This window comes from Benincasa hispida, chromosome 12, assembly GCF_027475165.1.
Source record: "Benincasa hispida cultivar pf3 chromosome 12, pf3_genome.v1.1, whole genome shotgun sequence".
In the NCBI taxonomy this organism is placed as follows: Eukaryota; Viridiplantae; Streptophyta; class Magnoliopsida; order Cucurbitales; family Cucurbitaceae; genus Benincasa; species Benincasa hispida.
In genome coordinates this window covers 69,913,161-69,930,584 of record NC_143489.1, presented here as the reverse complement: position 1 = coordinate 69,930,584, position 17,424 = coordinate 69,913,161, and the positions used below count along the sequence as shown (strand labels likewise).

Below are 17,424 nucleotides of genomic sequence, written 5' to 3'. Positions count from 1 at the left end.
AAATTGTGGATAAAATCACAAATTAAAATTTGACCATATTCCAAATTTTATTCAAAATCAAATTGTTTTGAGATTAAATTGTAAATAAAATCTCAAATTAAAATTTGGACATGTTCCCAATTTGATCCTAAAATCCAAATCATCAGATTTTTATCCTCACCAAATTATTAAGGATAAAATCTTAAATTAAAATTTGGGTATATTCCAAATTTTATTCCAAATTCAAGTTAAACTTATGTACTAAATTTATAGTTTGACTGATACATCAATCGAGATCAAATTTAAGAACAAAAGTATTTGGATTTTGATTCCAACTTTATATTTTTCGAGATTCATCCACCCATATATGTGCATAAATCTTGAAAGAGTCATTTGTTAAATGAGAAATTTTGGACCAATCACAAGCTGCTACGTCGTTTACTAAATTAATTATAAAATTCTAAATCATTAAATTTGGTTCAATTATAAGTTGACGATTGAATCAGATGAGATTAAATTGGCCCAATTTGATATTATTATTTGGGTTTAAAGTCCAAACTACAGAAAAAAAAATGAATTGGACCCACATTTAAAATCAGGCCTAAAACCAACTAATTGGGCCTAAGGGCCAGGCCCATAGACCAATCAAGCCCAAGCCCACGAAACCCACTTGAGAAAGAAGTTCTTTCATTTGTGAAGGTCAACAATTTACTCCAGAGACCTTATAGGGAATTCTCTACAATCAGAAGGCTCCTTGACTCCTAAAGCTGACCATGCTTGAAGGCTAAAGTCCTTCAAAGATACAAGCATTTTGAAGACTGAAGTCATGCAAGCATTCTACTGAAGTCCTTCGAAGATACAAACATTCTGAAGACGGAAGTCTTTTGAAGATACAAGCATTTTCTACATTTAGAAAGCCTAGAGAGAATTCATCAACAAGCAGAAAGACTCTTAAGACTCCTGAAGCTGCACTCCTAAAAGACTGAAGATCCTTGAAGACCCAAAGACTCTTCCAAGACTTCTACTTCAAGAACATTCCGTGCTTTTCTCTTCAAGTCAAGCACATTCACCCAACCGAGAGAGAATTAGAGGATCAAGTACTAGAGATCAAACCACATCGCATCAAATCAACTTCAACATCAACACCAACTTAAGTTCAACTCCACGAAACAAGTTTCTCCGGAAGCCTCATGCGGCAAACACTAATCTTCCAAGAAGATCAACAAGCCTAAAGGTTGATTATCCAAGAAGATCATCAAGCCCAAAGACCGATCAAGAACAAGCCCAAAGGTCGATCACCCAAGAAGACCAACAAGCCCAAAGGTTGATCATTTAAGGTTATCAACAACTTAAAGTTTATAGTTTATTTTGAAAGCATCAAAATACTATGTATTAGAGATTTTACCCAATTTTCATAAAATGAATATAAATACAAATTTCAAGTTCTACGAAATAAATTTCTCCGTGCGAACACTAGGATTGAACCAATCCCAAAGTATAAAAACTTAAATGTATTCTAATAATCTATTTTCCATAATTCTCAAATTTTCTTGAATGAGTTAGATTTAGATAAAAGATTTGAGATTTAATTTAAAAATTTAATCACAATAGCTATAAAATATAATAAAGCTCAATCGATTATAATTAATTTATTAAAAATATAAAGCTTTAAATGTAAGAACCAAATTTATATCTCATAAATAAGATTGTAACCTAAAAAATAGTGTGAAACAAACAACCAAATCAAAACTAAATTTAAACTCTAGGGATAAAAAGGTAATTTCGTCAAAAATAAATAATGCCACGTGTTAATAGGCCACTCGTCGTCACCGAGTCGGAGCAGAATTAAGCCCACACTGAGAGAGGAGAAAGGGAAGAGAAATTTTTTGGCGGAAATAATATTTTCATCAGACGGCGGGCGGAGAATTTTTTTTTTCTTTGTTAGAAACCAGACGGAAATCGGAATAATATAAGAACTTGAAAATCTAGTAAAAAAGGAAAAAAAAAAAAAAAAACCCCGGAAAATCCAAACCCCAGTTCGCTTTCTTTCTACGATCATCGATTTTTCTTGTCAGAAGTCAGGAATTTCTGTAGTACGAGCTCCTTCAAAGCCCTATCAAACCATTAATTTTCCTTTTTTGGCTTCAATCTCTTCTGGGGTTTTGATAGATTACTCGATTAACATCAACAGTACGATCGTCTTCGCCGATCGTCCTGTTCAAGAGGACCCGGTATTGATTCTTCTTCTTCTTCTTCTCTGAATAAGGGTTTCTGTTCTGTTTTCGGTGCGAGAAAGAAGTGTTTCGCTAAATCTGGTGTCTGGGCCTTGTTTTGTTTTATTGTTCTTCGCTTCTTATTAGAATGATACTGGATTTTAGGGAAGATGATTATTGGAACTAGGGTTTTGGGTTCACATTTAATGGTGGGCTCTGTTGAGCCGATGATGATGGGGGATTGCATTGACATGGAAGAAGACGAGGCTTCTTGCTATCACAAGGATAATGGCGGTGATATTGACCCTGACATTACTCTCTCTTACATTGTAAGACCTTTTTTCTTAAGTGTTAGAATTTATTGCCGGATTGTGACTTGTTTCTTGAATGACCCAGTGAACAAAAATCAATCTGAACTATTAGATTACTTGGAAGGTTTATGTAGTCCGTTTCATCATATCAATGAATGGGTTTTCTCCCAAAAGCTTAATCTCTTTTGCTTTTTGGCTGAGATTTGTAACTACTGTTTTAAAAGGCTGAAGGCCTTGAGGCAATATGGGGCATAAACCATAACTAAAATCATCTAACAAATTATAAATTAGTATTCCAAGTATTGTTAAACATAGCAGTCATAAAGAGAATAGAAAAATCGAAATCAACCCCGTCAATTGCCACTTAAACTGAAATTCTAAAAGGATTTATTTAGCCTCACTACTATTATCATTTATAATCCTTTTAGAGTCTCAGTAGGAAATGTCACAATTCAGTTTTTTATATTTTTCAAGCGTGAGGCAAATTAATGTTATTATTCTAATCATTACATGAAGCACAGAGACTTCAGTGTGTTTCCACAAGGGCGAAGGAGGTGTAAGTCTTGAGGCTAACTGTTAGAATGTTGCCTCAAGACAAGCCTCTGGACGTAAGCCTCAATAGTCGTTTACAACATTGCTATTACATTGCCTCGTCTATGAGAGGCATAAGCTTCTTGTGGTTTGAAGGAGGCGTAAGTCTTGAGGCTGAAAGTTAATATGTTGCCACAAGACGAGCCTCAAGGCCTAGCCTCAATAGTTGTTTAAAACATTGCTGTTATATTGGAGTTCGATCGGTGGGGGAAAACAAGTGGAACAAAGTAAATTGAACTTATGGATACCGTTTAACAATGTATTGGGAAAAAAGAACAGGTGGAGGCTCGGTAAAATTATGTGGTTTGATAAAGTTGAATTATTAACTTTGACACTAAATAATCCCTAAATAATTTCCGTGGGATACATTCATGGATGAACTTTGGCACTTTTCTTTCTATGGTCAGCTGAGATGCCATAGTTACCCAGAAAAAGAAGTTATTTTGTTTTTGTTTATTTTCTACTTGTAAATATTTATAATTTTGTGCTCATTTGAATTAACTAGACTTCCTATTATTATATGTTTAGGATGAGAAGATCGAGCGTTTTCTTGGTCACTTCCAAAAAGACTTTGAAGGTGGAGTTTCAGCTGAAAAGTTAGGTGAGTTGCCAAGTTTTCATATTTATAAGCCACAAACTGTCAGGTTGACATGAACCTTGTGTTTTTGAAATAGTCATATATGGGTTTCTAATTGTTATTAGGGGCAAAGTATGGTGGTTATGGCTCATTTTTGTCTGCATATGAACGCCCTTCTTCGATTTTGCCGCACAACATAAATCAACAAAGAAACTGCAATGCAGCACCAACTCCGGTTAATGTGCCCTTGGAGGTATGTGAAAACTTTTCCAATTATTTTAGCCATTGTGTGTGAGAAAGTACTATGGAGCAACACCTTATATATAAATTATATAACTAATCACCATATGACTGTATATGTAGGGTTCTTCTCAGAATCCAAAAGCTCCACCACCTAAGAGACCAGAAACTTTTGTCTGCAATACTATTTCCTCTCATAATACGAGGGGAACTTCTGGCAGTATCTCTGGGAGAGTAGATTCATGCTTGCCGGCTACTAAAGTTACTAATAGTTGCCCTTCTAAAGGTGAAGCTTCAGGCAGATCAAGCAGTCCAATGAATAGCGGATTGCTTAAATTCCGAATCAAAGTTGGTTCTGACAGTACTGGATTGAAAAATGCAGCAATATACAGTGGCCTAGGACTTGATGACTCTCCATTGTCATCGTCAGACAACAGCTCCGACTTAAGTGAAGGGATGCTGCCCATATCTCAAAGCGCATCTGATGAGTCTCCATCTAAGATAATTCAGGTGACGGTTCTTCTGATTTTCTAAATTTTCAGTTCAAACTGCATCTATGTGCTTACCCCACTCTCTCTCTCTCTATCTTCTCCTTTGAACAGGCAATGACTTCTTTCCCAGTGCCTCATGGAGCATTGATATCACCTCTTCATGATAGCCTACTTGGGTTGCCAAGAAAGGAAAAACCTTTACCATTACCCAAACCTGTGCTTTCTCTTGAGAAGAAAAAAGATGGTTTGGCCAAGCTAGCCAATGAGACAACTTCAAAGCAAAATGACAGTACATTGGTTAAGAAGAAGAAAAAGGAGGTGCTGCATAGAGAAAGGCAGGTCAATCATAAGAATGAAGTTTATGCTTCTCGTGGGGAGGAGAAGACTACTCTAACACTTGTAAATCGAAAATTAGACACCGAGGCTTCTGAAAGCAAGGATTTCCTGTCTAATGAGTTGCAATGCAAACCTGGTTCCGTTGGTTTGAAGTCCAGTGCTAACTTAGATCCACAAAAGAAGAAGCTTTCTCGTAAAGCTACACTACACGAAACAGTTAAAGATAAAACATCAATCAAGAAAGAAAAGCCTGAAATTGTTGTCGAGAAGAAATTGAAAGTGGTACAGACTGCTAGTGGGAAAATAGCTGGTTCATTTGAGGAAGGCTTCAAGATTAGAAGTGAAGCATCAAGAGGTAGAAAGGACACTGATTCTGACACTCCTGAATCTGAAAATAGAAGGAACAGGTTAAAGCTTCACAGCAATGAGAAAGTAGGAGCAAACAATGCGGATTCTTTTAACAGCTCAGGGTTAGATGAAAACCGTATCAGTAAGGATGCAATTGAGAGGGCCTCTGGCGATTTGCGGAAGGCTAAAGGCCTAGATAACAGTGGAATCAAAATGTCCATATCCTCGAGGGTGGTTGAACCAGCAGGGATGGCTCCTATGGATGAATGGGTATGCTGTGACATTTGCCAGCAATGGCGCCTTCTGCCATTTGGGACAAAACCAGAACAACTTCCTGATAAATGGTCGTGTAGCATGCTAGATTGGCTGTAAGTTTGCTGCTTTAAAAATTTGATTTGATTTTGATTATCTTTTAGGGGTGTTTGGCGTGCAAAGTTAAGTTGAGTTGAGTTGGTAATTATTATAGGAGGAGAGTAATTGGGAGAGTTGATATAAATAACGAGGTGAGAAATGTGAGTTAATGCGAATAACGAGGTAATAAAACCTCTTTAATAATTGGTGAACCAAACGGTGGATGGGTTTTTTTTCTTCACCCAACCCAACCCAACTTGGGTCAAACACCCCCTTATTATGTCTTATATTTGAGAGTTTTTGCACGTATTTTCCTGCCAGTTAATTTACTGTTGCAATTCTGTAGGCCTGGGATGAACCGGTGTGACATCAGTGAGCAGGAGACAACAGAAAAGCTTTATGCTTTGTACCAGCTACCATTGCCTGAGAGTGGAAGTGCTTTGCAGAACCATGCCAATGGACTAATGTCAGCTGATACTTCAAATCAAGGAAAAAAGAAAGAAACTTTGAAAGAAATACAAAATCCAGTTAGCAGAGATGGCCAGACTCATGGCAAGAGTTCTCTGAACGACCAGCAGTTGGAGTCGAGGAAAAATAGAAGTCTTAATGGTTTGAGTAATCCTCCAAGTAAAATGAAAAATTCTATGGATCAATCTTCTATTGACCTGAGCAAGTTGGCAGAGGGAAAGAACAAAGGTAAACTGAAAGAAAAATTCACTGAAAGAGGTGAGTTGTCCATGAGAAATTAATCTTCAATCTTGCCTAGTAGATTGATCATTTTTTGAAAAAAGGTTAATTGGATCTTCTGATCCTTCTTCTGCTGCAGTTAATTGCGACCAATTGAAAAGGAAGAACAAGAGACCTGAAGACATGCGCTCTGTTGATAATCATCAAAACTTCAATGTGGACCTTGGAAAATTGGGTTGCAGTTCAAACTCTGGTTTGACAAATATGGAAGGTGGAGAAGGTATGCTGAAGCAGGGTGACATTGGCTTAAAGAAACACAACAAATTGAACACGGAAAATAGAATGCAAATTTCGTTGAAGAAACTGGGAGGAACAGCTGAGATCTCCTCCGTTGTTAGGTCCTCTGTTAATCAACTAAGTGGTAAAAGTGCCTGCACAAAGAAAAGGAAACTGAATGATTGGCAAGATTATCAAAATTCTCCTAACAGTGGACTCCATGAATCTGTGCTTTTGAAGGAAGAAAATTGTGAAAGGTTGAAGAAGAAAAAGAAGCTTGATGTATCGAGTGATTTCACTGATGGTACGGAAAAAATCAGCAAGGATAAGAAACCGAAAATTCAAAATAAGAAGGTTATTGCCATACAAACATCAGTTGGTAAGGAGTTACCGAAGAGAAATTTAGTTGCTCGACAAGTTTCAGGGGCAGCTAACTCTAGCTCTTCAAATGTTTCTCAAGCTCATTTAACTAAAGCCAAATTTGGAGTGAAAGTATCTCCTGCTGAATCAGTTTCATCATCTCCCATGCGGTCATCTGGACTCGATCAATTTGGAGGAGAAAAAGAGGAGATTACCTCTAATATTCATTCTGACTCTCATGCCCTCAACACCAACAGCAAAAAAATCAAAGCTTCACCTGCAGTTCAACACCATTTTGTTACTGCCGATGCGAATACTGTTAAGCAGCCTAAGTTGTGCAATAATTGTATAGATGATAACATGGAGCCCAGCCAAAAGAAACGTAAGAAAGAGAAGATTCATGTTGGTGCTGAAGGATTGGAAACCCCTCAAAATCTCAAGGGTCATGATGCTGAAGACCAGGGATCAGATGCTTTATTTCAATCAAATAGAGCAGTCAGACTTCAGTCAAAGCGAAATCAGGATTTTGAAGCAGGAAATGAAGGTGGTCTGAGAACAGTAGAAAAGAGGGATGGAAAATCAATATGCTCTTCTGGAGGCGAACGCAAAGAAGAACCATCCCGTCCTGGTGGTGATCCTTTACGAGTTCCTATTAGAGTGGGAGATCCTCATCAGCTTATTGCCAATGCCCCCAGTAATGATGTGGTAGAGTCGAAGAAAACACCTGATCTACAGGGATCTAGAGATGTTAATGCTTCAAATCTCAACAGAATGAAATCCTCGAATCAGACTGTTTGTGATACATTGAAAGAAGCCAAGAAACTCAGAGACGAAGCAGATCACTTGAAGGTTCCCTCTTTGCTGCAACTCTCTTTCAACATTGTTGCTAAGATGGGGACTCGTTTCCAATTCTTACGTTGTTTTTGTTTGTATTCTGTAGAACTCTGGATTCATTTTTGAAAGTAACGAGCTTTACTTCCAATCTGCTCTGAAGTATCTACATGGAGCATACTTTCTAGAGACTCTTAATAATACGAGTGGCAAGCCTGGCGATATTTCTCCGATACGATTCTATAACATTACAGCTGAATTGTGCGAGTAAGTAAAAATGATCATTTTGTCACTTTTTTTTAGGTCTATTTAAAGCCTTTTAATGCAAGTAATTGATAGCTCTCGTTTCTTTTATGTATGAACCAACCGTTGGTCTTTAATTATGAGGCCTTTCATTTTTAACTTTGCCTTACTAATTGGCTATCTCATGTTTATTTTATGGTGTCTTTGTTCTTGCAACCATTTTAAATGATGCTAACTGATAAGTCAATCTGAGCATGCCAACTTTTGAGCCAGGAGATAACTTTTGAGTGTTTGGGTCAGCTTACGGGCACCTCGACTAATCTCATGGGACAACTTGTTTGACCCTACAACATTTGGGTGTCAAGGAAACTCGTAGGAAATTAATTCCTAGGTAGGTGACCACCATGGATTGAACCCTTGACCTTCAAACGCCCACCTACTTCAGAACCTTTGACTGTGGCAGCTTAAAATAAACCATGTCAATACTTCATCAAAACCTCTAAGACTCCCTCTTATGAAAGTTCCCTACTTTTTTTATTTGAACATATATTTAGAGTATCTAGGCTAGTGTTTTTCATTCCCGAGTTCAAAATTGAAATCTTTGCAATGAGTTTCTTTGTTATCTTTTGTTTTAATGTTCAGTAGTGTTTCATGTTGATGACTAAAACCTTATTTTAACTTGTAATCTCCAATCATTTCACAGGTCATGTGCCCATGAATATGAACGTCGCCAAGAAATGGCTGCAGCATCTTTGGCTTTTAAATGTATGGAAGTAGCTTACTTGAGGATAGTTTACCATAAACATCCAAGCATCAATGGAGATCGCCTCGAGATGCACTCGGTGTTTCGTACAATTGTGCAAGGTAATAAGAAAAAGATTATGATATTTATAGGAGAAATAAATGGATTCATTGATTGATTGCAACTCATCAGTCTCTTCTCTCGCATCAGTCCAATTAATTAACAATGTGACGCTCTTTCAATGAATCCTTCTTTTAGGCGAGTCTCCATCTTCTTCTGCATCAGATGTCGACAACTTAAGCAATTACGGAGCTATGGATAAGGCTACTTTCGAGAAAGGTAGTTCCCACGGTGTTCGAAGTCAGATCTGGAATGCTGGAACCTGCTCGAGTTTTGCTCGGGTCCTCAATTTCGTAAGTTCCTATTTCTATAAGAACCCAAATACAATATTCACCAGAAATTTATATACTGCTGTTCTCAATGGCTATTCCTTTTTACAAATATAAATCTTGAACACCACATCTGGATTGTTTCAACGTTGCAGGCGCATGATATGAATTCAGCCATGGAGGCCTCAAAAAATTCTCGAAACGCATTTGTGGCAGCTAGTTCATGTGCTAGTGAAGGAAAGCATGTGGACTATGTTGCATCAGTTAAAAAAGTGATTGATTTCAGCTTCCAAGATGTCGAGGAACTCGTACAGTTGGTTCGAGTTGCTACGCAGACGATAACTCACTCGGGTTTTTGCAGTGGTAGAAATTAGGTCAAACATGTAAATAGTTTATTTTTCTTGGATTATTCTTCTTCCTTAAGGTGATCAGTTGAGAAAAGCTAAGGCACTGAAACTGACTTCAACCTGATGGATATTGGTTAGGAAATATTTAGGATGTTGTTACACAGTTCCTTACTTACCAATACTTCTGTACAAAGCGAGATCAATTAGGAAATTCAAAATGTAATTTTTAATTATTCTTGAGCTGAGAATTTTCCTTCCCCCCCTCCCGAGGGTCATGTAAAGGCTTGATATCTTAGCTCCTAAAAGTGGAGCTCTAGTGAAAAAAAAAAAGGTTGCAGCCTTTTAGTTTTAGGCCAACCACATTTTCAAGTGTTCAAATAATAACTTTCTATTCATTTGGCAACCATAATGAAGTATTTATCCAGTAATTACATTTATATATACTAGCTATTCTGAAGCCCCTTCTCTGTCTATTTGGAAGTTGAGTTTTGTTTGGGAGATTGTTTTTAGACCAATTAACTTTATGTCATGAGTACAGATTGAATTCATTGTTGATAAACTTGTGATTTTGAGAAAACAACTCAACGATGCCTTTTATTTTACGCCACAAAAGGTTCGAAATTTTAATTGTCTAGAGCTATTTCAAGAAAAGAAAAAAAAATGATTAGATTTAAAATAGTTTAAACTTTAAAAATGTCCTAAAAGTTATTTAACTTTTGATTTCTTAAACTTATTACTTGAGAATTTTAAACATATTGATGTATGAAGTATTAAATATAATTTTATATCTAATAAACCTTTAAATTTTTAGATGTGTTTAGCTCATCAACATGAATTGAGTTGAGTTTGTATAATATACCTCAATGTTTGGCCCACAAGCTTTAAATGTTGGTGGGTTCTATATTTTACTAACTCATTATCGTTGTCACACTTCGGAAACCGCTCCGGTAACTATCTTCGAGTGACAATTTTGGCGATCAATTTCGAGTTTTGACAATCACGTTCCATGACAATTCTGATGATCAACTCCATCGACCACCTTAGCGCAGCCAACTTCGACAACTAATTCTAGGCTCTGACCATCATTTGTGATGACAACTCCGGTGACCTAATTCTGACAACCACCTTTGCACAACCAACTTCAACGACCACCTTTGCACAACCAACTTCGATGACCAATTTCAGGCTGGCAACCACCTCTGACAACAAACTTTGATGATTGACTCCGACAACCACCTCAGACTACAAACTCCGATGAAAATCACTTTCAATAATCAACTTTGATGACCACCTTCGACTGAGCAACTTAGTCGACCAACTCCAGGTTTCGACAACCACCTTTGGTGACAAACTTCGACAACCAACTCCAATACTACCTTCATGCAACCAACTTCAGGCTTTGACAATCATCTTCGACTTCAAACTCTAATAAAATTTATCTTTGATAATCAACTTCGATTTTTTACTATTACAAGACTGATGACTATTAAACTATGTGTAGGGTTGCTGACATGTAATTAATAGTACTTTGTCTACAATAAGTGCAATATTTATATGAAGAAATTTGTAAAATATATTTTTATTTAATTGAATTCATATATCAAATGAGTGTTAAGAATATTTAGAAACGTATATACGCAGTTGAAAAGTATGAAACATATAACAAAAAAAAAAAAAAAAAATCAGAAAATAGAGATTTTTTCTTGGAACAATTTCTAGCAAGAATTAGTGAAAATGAAGATTTTATTCTCTAATAATCCTCCAAATTTGGAGAAATTGAAAGTGAAATTGTTGAATAAATGTGATGGCATTCCATTGGTTGATAAGATGATGAGAGAGATTCAATTAAAAAAATTATGATGGAGTAAAAATACAGAGCAACAGGAGAAAAACAAAAAGAAGATGATGATGAAATTCATGGAGAAAAATTAGGAACCAAAAGTTTTAATTTCTCTTTGGTTTCTCATTTTATTTAACTTTTTTTTTTTTTGCATGAAATGTAGTGGGTCAATTGTTATTCATTATTTAAAAAAAAATAAAAATTAAAGTTAAAAAATTGCAATCCATATTTTATTCCAGCAAAGATAGTTAGAAGTATTGAATAAAAAAATTTCAAAACAAAAATAGTAATCATAAGAGACATGAACTCAACTATGCATCCCAAATACAGACATAAGAACTCTTGACACTCTATTACAACTCAGCGCCATAAACAATCCTTTAATATTGTCTAATAGGTTCATGAATTAAATAAAAAAAATCAAATTGGTTAAAGATCTATCAAACACAAAACTAAAATTTCAATGATCAAGTTAAGAAACATATTAGACTTTTTAAAAATTCAAGGTCAAAATAAACCTGAATATTCAGGGACAACGAATATTTTCTAAGGTCTAGAGACTAAATAGATTCGAAGGTGAGAGACTAAACTTCATTCATCAAGTAATTACAGTGATTTACAAGTTTTTGTTGTTAAAAAACAGAAAGATTTTGTCAACAAATTTGGATTTGGGATTTCAATGATTCACTATGTTACTAAGAAATTACCAGAAACCATTACAAGTACAACAACCATTTTTGAAATGATGAAATCTGTTGATGTCTCTAACTACAAACTCTCTCTCCACAATCTCACTTATAAGCTTGAAAGCCTCATGACAATCACTGCACATTCTCAAGTTCTTCATTATTCTTATAATGAGTCCTTTTGGAATGCTAATCAAACCAAATCCCAATGCCAATCTTTCACTGTGCAACCAAACCTTTTCTTCTTCTGCCTCCTCTTCTATATCAACAAACGCCAACCCTCTGCTTCCTCTTACATAACCTCGATCATTCATTTTCCGGTCCAACTCTCGCAGTAAACACAACACTTCATCACCTCGTGGGGACGACGTTATTTCCCCGGCATAGAATACATAACTCGAATCTTTTATCTCGATCCAACTGCAGCCTGGTTCTTTCTGAACTCCGGTATGTTTCATCTCAACTCGGAGTCTTTGAGCCTTCTCCATATCTCCAGCTAACGCATAGGCATTCGACAAAGTGACGTATGCACCGGCGACTTGTTCATTGGAATTCACCAGTTGCTTACAAGCTTCAGCTGCAATATCTACCCTGCCATGACACCTACTAGCTGAAAGCAATGCTCCCCACAACAGTGCCTTGTCATCGGACACTACCTCCATCGATTTTGCTAATTCGTAGGCTTTATCTAGCTGCCCAGCTCGAGCTAACATGTCGACAACACACGTATAATGCTTAATCTCAGGCATTATCCCATATTTCTCATACATGGATGTCAAATAATCCAATCCCTCATTAGGGAGTCCTGAATGGCTACAAGCATGCAAAACTCCAACAAAAGTGATATGATTAGGTTTCAATCCTTTTCTCACCATTTCTTCAAAGAGTTGAAGAGACTTTCTCCCAAATCCATATTTTGCTGTGCTCACAATCATTGAAGTATAAGGAATAACAGAAGGGTTTGAAATTCTGTTAAAGACCTTATCAGAATACTCAAGATTCCCACATTTAGCATACATATCAACCAACACACTTGCAACTACGTTGCTCGAATCAGAGCCAAGACGAACCGCTGCACCGTGCATAACTTTTCCCGAAATCAGCCTACCCAAGCTTGCACAAGCACTAATCACACTAGCTAACATGTGAGGATTTGGATGTTCAGAACTCCAACTACTGAATTCCCTAAATACTTTTAACGCATCGTCGCCATAAGCATTCTGAGCATAAGCAGCAATCATTGAAGTCCAAGAAACAATATTCTTACAAGACATGGAATTAAAGACACTCCTAGCTCTAACGACATCATTACACTTCCCATACATATCAATAAGAGAAGAACAAACCACAACATTACCTCCATAACCAAAAATCTCAACATGGGCATGTAACTTTTCGCCATGTCTTAAATTCGAAAGGATCGAACAGGCCTTAATCGCTGTGGTGAAAGTGAAGTCGTTGGGAACAATCGGACTTCTCGACATTGCCCTGAACAACAAAAGAGCGGTGGTCGGCCTACCGTTGTTGACGTAACCAGCCATGAGTGAGGTCCATGACACAACATTTGGGTTGGGCATTTCGTCGAACAGTTGGTGTGCGGTTGCAACATTTCGGAATCTGACATAGCAATTGATGAGATGGTTGACGGGGACAGTATAGTTTAGGAATCCAAGCTTTAGAGCTATGGAGTGAGTTGAGATCGAAGACATCAAATCGTTGCATTCTCGAAGATAGCGACTCAGATTTTCTATGGTTTGAAAAGATGGCCGCTCGTTTTTGCGGGAAAGACAGGGCCTGGTGAGGGCAAAATGGAGGTTTCGTTTCAACATCAGAAGAAATTTTTTTTGGCTCTCTTTTGTATGGTTTTAACTCCGAGAAATTTGTACGGATGACCCATTTTTTTTTGTCTAAAATGTCTGATCTAATTTTAAAAAATAATGTCAATTGACCATTTGCTGACATCATCGCCATAGGTTCACAGTATTTCTAAACCTAGAACGATCTACAAAGTCCCATTACCGATCAATTTTTAGGCACAAATTGAAAGATTTACTGATCAGATTTGATTTGTCGGCGGTAGTGGAATCGTTTGCAAGTCAAAATGATGGATTCTAAAGAGTTTTTAGTTTATGAGCAATACGAAGCCATTAGCCTTGGGAAATTTGAATGAAGAGTTTTTAGTTTTGGTTGATATAAAAAGGTAAGAAGACGAAGAGATAAGAGCAATTTACGTAATTTGGTATGGCGATGATGTCAGTAGAGAGACATTACTTTTTAAAAATGAATCATTTGACATTTTGGACACAAAAAATGAGTCATTTATACAAATTTCTCTTTTAACTTAAGCCATAAGACGAAGAGGAACCATTCGTAGGTTTGGTTATATGCATAAAACGCCGTCGTTTCAGACTCTGTTCATCACTTGAAATGATTAAAAAATTTAATCACGAGTGAAATTTATTAAATCATTGCTGACAGTACCATTATACATTTTTTTCTTTGATGTATCCGTATAAGTATAACTAATGTGGAGTATAAAGCTTGAATCTCGCAAGAGAAAGAATACATAAAGCTTGAATTTTCGAAGTACAAACATTATGTTGCAGTTATATTTGCATACAATTCTATCCATGTATATATATAAGGTTAAATTATAAAAAATACCCTTAAACTTTATACTTTATGTAAAAAATGTCCATGAAATTTCAAAAGTTTCAAAAATATCCTTAAATTTTCAAAAAGAGTACAAAAATATTGTTGTCGTTAGTTTTAGATGGAAACAGTTAAAGTTTTGTTTAAAAAATATCCCCGAACTTTCAAAACGTTTCAAAAATACCCTTAACTTAATAAGAGTTCAAAAATACCTCCACCGTTAGTAGTTGAACCAAAACTGTTAATTTTTCGTGACAAAAATGACTTTAAAAATTAAAAATAAAATAAAAATGTTCTCACTGATCAATTTGTTTCAAGTTTCTTAAGTTAAAAAAGAACCAACTTTCAAATAAGCTATATAGATATCCTTGTTTTTTCATATAGGTACACTCATATTTCTCTTAATTTTTCAATTCTTAACTTACACTAATTTTCTCAACAACCAAAATAAAAACCAAAATTTTAAGTTAAAACATAAAGTACCACAAAACTTCATACAATTTCACAAAATTCCAAAATTAAAATTTCTTCCTGAAACATACCAAAACGATAAATAGTCAAATAAAAAAAGTATTTGACTATTTAATATACACTCCCATATTGCTCTTAATTTTCCAATTCTTAGCTTACACCAATTTTCTCAACAATCAAAGCATATCAAAACGTTGCGACGCTAAAGGCCTCATCACGAAGCGCCTAGGAGAGCAAATTGGAAGGAGTGTCTCTTCATGCGCACGTATCAAATGGAGATTGTTGCAGCGCCACAGGACACGTAACATTTGCCTAGTAGATTGTCTTTGCAAATGTGTGACACAAGTGTCGTAGCGCTTGTGCAATGCCATGCCTCCTCTTGTTCGATTTCATCGTTTTGCCTCTCATTGCTTGTTAATTGCTCCATTTAAGCCTAAATTGCATCTGAAACGTTCTGATGCCTTCTTTTGCTCGATAATTTATCTAAGGTTTAAAATAAATATTAAATTCATAAGAACAAATAGATTTAGGCACATTTTTTATTTGACTATTTGTCGTTTTGGTACATTTCAAAGGAAATTTTGATTTAGGAATTTTATGGAATTTTGTGGTATTTTATATTTTAACTTAAAAGTTTGGTTGTTGAAAAAATTGATGTAAGCTAAGAATTGAAAAATTAAGAGAAATGTGAGAGTACCTATATTAAAAAGATGAGGATATCTATATAATTTATTTTAAAATTGGTTCTTTTTGAACTTAAGAAAACTTCAAACAAATTGATCCATAGGAGCATTTTTTAATTTTTTTTTTAATTGTTAAAGTCATTTTTATCATGAGGAATTAACGATTTTGTTCAAATACTAATGGTGGAAGTATTTTTTAATTTTTATTAAGGGTATTTTTGAAACGTTTTGAAAGTTCATAGGTATTTTTGAAACAAAACTTTAACGATTTTCATCCAAAACTAATAACGAGGGTATTTTTTTAACTCGTTTGGGAAGTTTAAGGGTATTTTTGAAACTTTTGAAACTTCATAGACATTTTTTACACAAAATGTAAAGTTCATAGTCATTCTTTATAATTTAACCTATATATTATCTATTATAATAAAAGGGGCTACATGATGAGAATCTCTCTCCCCATTTTACCCTTCATTTTTTTTTTTATTAATTGACCATTATACAGGGGAAAATAAAAAGGATATTGTACTTTTAGAAACTATTTAGGAAAATATTGTTGTTTTCAAACTATTTATAAAAATATTGTTGTTTTAAATAAGTCGAGGATTGAAAATTCGACTTAGATAGGTCGAATTTTGAACCCTTGGCCTTCCTGTTTTTTTAAGGAAAATATTGTTGTTTTCAAACGGATTCTGTCTTCTCAGCAAGTCTGACTAAATAACGAGCTAATGAATCTCCTTCTTTTTGCCACTGAACTTCCCAATCAAATTCGAGAGCGGATTATGAGATACAGAGAGAGTTTGAGAGAGCGAGATTTTGAGCGTGAGCGAGAGTGGGATTTTGATAGAGAGCAAGAATATCGTACAAATTTCCCCTTTTTTTCCTTTTTAATTATTATACATTCCACCTTCTTCTTTCTAATCTTTTTTTTTTAATTTTTCATTTTATAAAAAAAAATTCTAAAAATATTTATTATTTTATTTAAACTCTAAAAAGAATAAATTAAAAAATAATAAATCATAAAAATAAAAAAATGTAAATTAAATATCTCATTTATATAAAAATAATTACAAAAATCAATGTGTCCCACAAGGCGGACGTCGTCGATTTCGAACTGGTTGTCGTCATCGACTTTGAACTTGAGGTTGCTCGGGTTCTTCTTGATGTTGCTCTGATACCTCTGCAAACGCTTCATAATATAAATATTCATTATGCTCTCCACGACCCCGACCATGTCCATGCACGTATGAAGACGAAGGACCAGCCTCTGAATCAAATGTCCTGAACCAAATGCTGGCATCATCATCATCGGACTAACATAATCAGATGTCAGTCCAACTGAATAAATCCTAATCTGACAACCCCATAGAATCCAGATGTGTGTAGTTGCGGTAGTATTCGAGGATGGAGCGGGATAGTGTGCTGGAGAATTGCCTCTCGACGTCTGCAAGATATTTCTCCAGTAGTACGATCTCGCCATACAACATATGATCGATGAATGGACTGGTAGTACAAAACATCAGGATCAATAGGTCCTGGGTTTAAAGCCATGATCTGAAAATATATATATATATATATATATATATATATATATATATATATATATATATATATACTAAAATTGACTATAATTGAATAGTAGAGAAAAGTGTGAGGGTAAAGAATAATGTAAAACTTTATTATTACAATAAAAAAAAAATGAATATACAATAGATTATTATAAAAAAAAAAATGAATATACAATAAATTATAATAAAAAAAAATAAATATACAATAAATTATA

The 17,424-nt window shown here is 35.3% G+C and overlaps 2 protein-coding genes across 3 annotated transcripts; one reads left to right on the top strand and one right to left on the bottom strand.

Annotated features, from left to right (window-relative positions):
- The first annotated feature begins 1,850 nt into the window (after positions 1–1,850).
- Positions 1,851–9,769, top strand: LOC120067193 (cysteine-tryptophan domain-containing zinc finger protein 3-like). Of its 2 annotated transcripts, XM_039018681.2 has the most exons (12): positions 1,889–2,210; positions 2,358–2,521; positions 3,623–3,695; positions 3,797–3,924; positions 4,035–4,421; positions 4,514–5,454; positions 5,784–6,163; positions 6,264–7,609; positions 7,701–7,858; positions 8,538–8,698; positions 8,835–8,989; positions 9,121–9,769. In XM_039018681.2, exons 2-12 carry the CDS (start codon positions 2,363–2,365, stop codon positions 9,337–9,339), a joined length of 4,107 nt encoding a protein of 1,368 aa, XP_038874609.1. In that variant the 5' UTR covers positions 1,889–2,210; positions 2,358–2,362; the 3' UTR covers positions 9,340–9,769. The 2 variants fall into 2 exon arrangements, with proteins under 2 accessions (XP_038874610.1, XP_038874609.1); XM_039018682.2 differs by having other exon boundaries at positions 1,851–2,521; positions 5,784–6,133.
- Positions 9,770–11,717: 1,948 nt separating this feature from the next.
- On the bottom strand, positions 11,718–13,717 carry LOC120067800 (Tetratricopeptide repeat (TPR)-like superfamily protein). Its single transcript, XM_039019391.2, has one exon. The coding sequence runs from the start codon at positions 13,665–13,667 to the stop codon at positions 11,856–11,858; it is 1,812 nt and encodes a 603-aa protein (XP_038875319.1). The 5' UTR covers positions 13,668–13,717; the 3' UTR covers positions 11,718–11,855.
- Positions 13,718–17,424: the final 3,707 nt, after the last annotated feature.